This window comes from Pantherophis guttatus, chromosome 4, assembly GCF_059756535.1.
Source record: "Pantherophis guttatus breed Tessera chromosome 4, ASM5975653v1, whole genome shotgun sequence".
NCBI lineage: Eukaryota > Metazoa > Chordata > Lepidosauria > Squamata > Colubridae > Pantherophis > Pantherophis guttatus.
Genome location: NC_142066.1, coordinates 20,420,201 through 20,423,754, shown reverse-complemented (window position 1 = coordinate 20,423,754; position 3,554 = coordinate 20,420,201). Strand labels below are relative to the sequence as shown.

Sequence of the window (3,554 nt, the reverse complement as noted above, 5' to 3'; positions counted from 1 at the left end):
TGTTTTCTATATCATAGAAATTGCCACGTTTGTATTTGCTAGGATAAAATTGCATTTTATTCATTTTTCAGTGCAAAATAAGAATGTAATTTTAATTGTTTTTGATCATTCACCATAAATGGAGGGAGTGGTACGGTGGCCTAGAGGTGGAACTCTCGCCTCCCAATCAGGAGGCTATGAGTTCGATCCTAGGTAGAGGCAGATATTTCTCTCTCTGGGCACAATGAGAATATATCTGCTGAACAAAACTCTACATTGGTGACAAGGAGGGCATCCTGCCACTAAACACTCTGCTAGCTACATTCACTTGCCCAGACTCCACCCCACAAGGGATTATGGGGTCATTAAAAGAAGATGATTCACCATAAATGGATAATTTGATGATGAGCCCAACAAATAGAAAAAGAATATTTATAGTTATATGTTAATAGTATTTCAGCTTCAACAGAACTGATGCTTAAATTTGGAGAACGATGAGACATTTAAGCAATGCAGCAAATGCTCTAAACAGTACAAATTAGAAGTTAGCTGTAAAACTTGAAAGCAAAAAAATACATCTTATTGTGTAGAAAGCAAAGCACAATGTATAAAACATACGGTATGAAGTTGGTGCTCACCAAACACGTTGTGATCATCACTTGAAAAATATACAACTAGATCAATCATAAATATTGGAATTGACTAAAAGCTGAATTTATATGTGATTGGCTCGAGGATGAAAAATCTGACATGAACTGATAGTGGCGACCTGCAGGTGTGCTATGCCCTGGCGCTACGCTGTCCTATTTAGCCACGTTTTCTAAGCCGCGTGCATATGTGCAAGCTGCGCGCACTAGCAAATGGTGGTAAAATTATGTGAAACCCACCTCTGATGGTGACTATCACTTGCAAAACATGCAGCTGGATCAATCACAAATATCAGAATTTAATAAAAGCTGAAAATAGATCTGATAGGCTTAAAGGATGGGGGGAAAAAAAAGGCCGATAGACAACTTTGCAACTGAATCAATGAACTGTATCTGCTGAGGTGTTCTAAGTAGTCTGCAGTACTCACCTTCCATGACTCTTGATTGAGGACTTTCTGCCTCCTTGTTGTCCTTTGCCAGACTTGGGAAGAATACAGACTATGCAAAGCATGTGCAATTGCGTAGACAGCAATGTAGACACTGTAGCTGTGGGCAGTCATGCTGGTTTCAAACACAGTCATGGGGAGGCTCTCAAGTTTCTCCTCCCCAGTGCAGAGAGTCTCATCCTCTTCCTCTATAGGAGTCGTTGGGAACATACAATTAAACATCTGTTGCCAGAATTCTTTTAAAAAGCTGTCTTCTTTATCCAAAGCTGGGTTTCTCATCTGAACAAAGTTTTGGAACCCTGATACCTCCACTGATTGCACTGAAAGGGACAGAGCTCCATGCATGAAATTAATGTCCCAACTCCTTTGAAAGAGAACCGATGAGAAGTCAACATCTGCCATCATCACCCAGATTTTTGTACCATAACTTAGATTGCTAAACTCCAACAGGTTGAGTAAAAACCTTACGTTTAATATACTCTGAAATTCCCCGTGAAGCAACACGACGTTAGTTGTGCTGTTGAAAACTGTGTTTAAAATGGCATGGGATCTATGAACAATTTTCTCATCTTCGTTGAGAAAACCAGCTGGTATTTTTTCTATAAATTCAAAGCAGACCCCTTTTTGGGAAAACATAGGAAGAATATTCCTCCATAAAATATCTGCTATGTTGCCAATGTTAAGGAAAAATACCCCGATCCAGGTCCAGCCAAAATGCAGAAGAATCTGGAGAAGTCCTTGGTACTGACTAATTGCATTTGGGAGCATCCAGTAGAAGAAACGAGATGGAGTTTGGGTCTTGATCTCTAGAGTAGAGCTATATGCAACCTAAAGGAAACAAGGAAACCAGAAAGGTTTAATGTCCGGGACCTGCGACTTTTTTAAATTAATATTCATTATTTTAATTAATATTATTTGTGAATAGAATAGAATATAGAATAGAACAGAACAGAACAGAACAGAACAGAATAGTAAATAGAAGAGAGCAGAGCAGAGCAGAGCAGAACAGAACAGAACAGAACAGAACGGAGTAGAGTGGAATGGAATGGAATGGAATGGAATGGAATGGAATGGAATAGAATAGAATAGAATAGAATAGAATAGAATAGAATAGAATAGAATAGAATAGAATAGAATAGAATAGAATAGAATTCTTTATTTTCCAAGTGCGATTGGACACATAAGGAATTTGTCTTTAATGCGTAAACCCTCAGTGTATATAAAAGATATAAATGATAAATCATGATCATTTAGATCTTTAAATGACATTCATTCATTTTATGAATGTATTTTCAAGCACCTTGAGATTCAAGGTGCTGGTGTTAACCTATAAAGCCCTTCATGGTTTAGGGCCAGGATATCTGTCGGACCACCTGCAACCAGCATCGACTTCCCATCGCCTGCTGTGTTCCCACAGAGAGGGCCTACTCAGGGTGCCGTCAGCTAGACAATGTCGGCTGGCGACCCCCAGGGATAGAGCCTTCTCTGTGTCTGCGCCCACCCTTTGGAATCAACTTCCCATGGCTCTTCGGCTGGCCCCCAACCTTCGTACCTTCCGCTGTGAACTTAAGACCTGGCTGTTGAAATGCCCTAGCCAGGACTTATGGGGTCTACTGTTTTAAATTGGTTTTTAGTCTGTTTTAGTCTGTTTTAATTTGTCTTTATGGGGATTGTTTCATTTGATGTGAGTCGCCCTGAGTCCTTTGGAGACAGGGCGGCATATAAATCCAAAAAATAATAAATAATAATAATAATAGTATTTTATGTCTGCTAAATATATAAGAATAGTAATAAAATATTAGAGAGATAAGATACCTAATGAAATATTTGAAAAGTCATAGGTTTAAAAACTAAGCATGTGTTTTCACCAAAAGAAAAACTCACTTGTACAAACTTGTAAGGTGTCATGATGGTAGCTATATCAAGAAAAGCAACAGGACTTGGTCCTCCAATGACAGCTATCAGATTATTTTGTAGATGACATTTATAGTTAGGGATGAATGCATCTGAAGCAAAGAGGAGCTCCATTGAAGCTTTGTAAGTATGTTTGGGACTAAAATAGTCATTGTAGATGTTGAAACCTAAGGTCATGTTAGCTAAGATGAGAGGACTCTGATTAATCTCTTTCACAGCAAAAACCAAAGCCAAAATGTGTTGATAGCTCTGAGTCAGCAATCTGCAAAACAAATAAATAGAAAATTACTGTATTGCCATTGGCATTTCAGAACTGTTAAGAAGGAGAGATTCTTCTCTAATAAGTTGCTAAGGTACAATACATATATTAATAGAGAAAGATTGAAACATAGCTTTAAAAAAAGAAAACAGAAAACTTGCTCCCAATTTTAAAACACACAACTGCTTACACATGATCCAAAAGCATGTCCTGGAATGGATGTCTTCTGTACTGTAATATGCTCATATAAATGAAAGACTGTGAGAAAATGCCACCAAGAATCTGGCCTCCTGGCTGATGATATTTAGG

The 3,554-nt window shown here is 38.2% G+C and overlaps 1 protein-coding gene across 1 annotated transcript; it reads right to left on the bottom strand.

The window, feature by feature from the left end:
* Positions 1-441: 441 nt before the first annotated feature.
* LOC148113867 (vomeronasal type-2 receptor 26-like) lies at positions 442-3,163 on the bottom strand. Its single transcript, XM_087893488.1, has 3 exons — positions 2,957-3,163; positions 1,055-1,900; positions 442-456 (listed from the first exon to the last, which is right to left on the bottom strand). The coding sequence occupies exons 1-3, from the start codon at positions 3,161-3,163 to the stop codon at positions 442-444; spliced, it is 1,068 nt and encodes a 355-aa protein (XP_087749614.1).
* Positions 3,164-3,554: the final 391 nt, after the last annotated feature.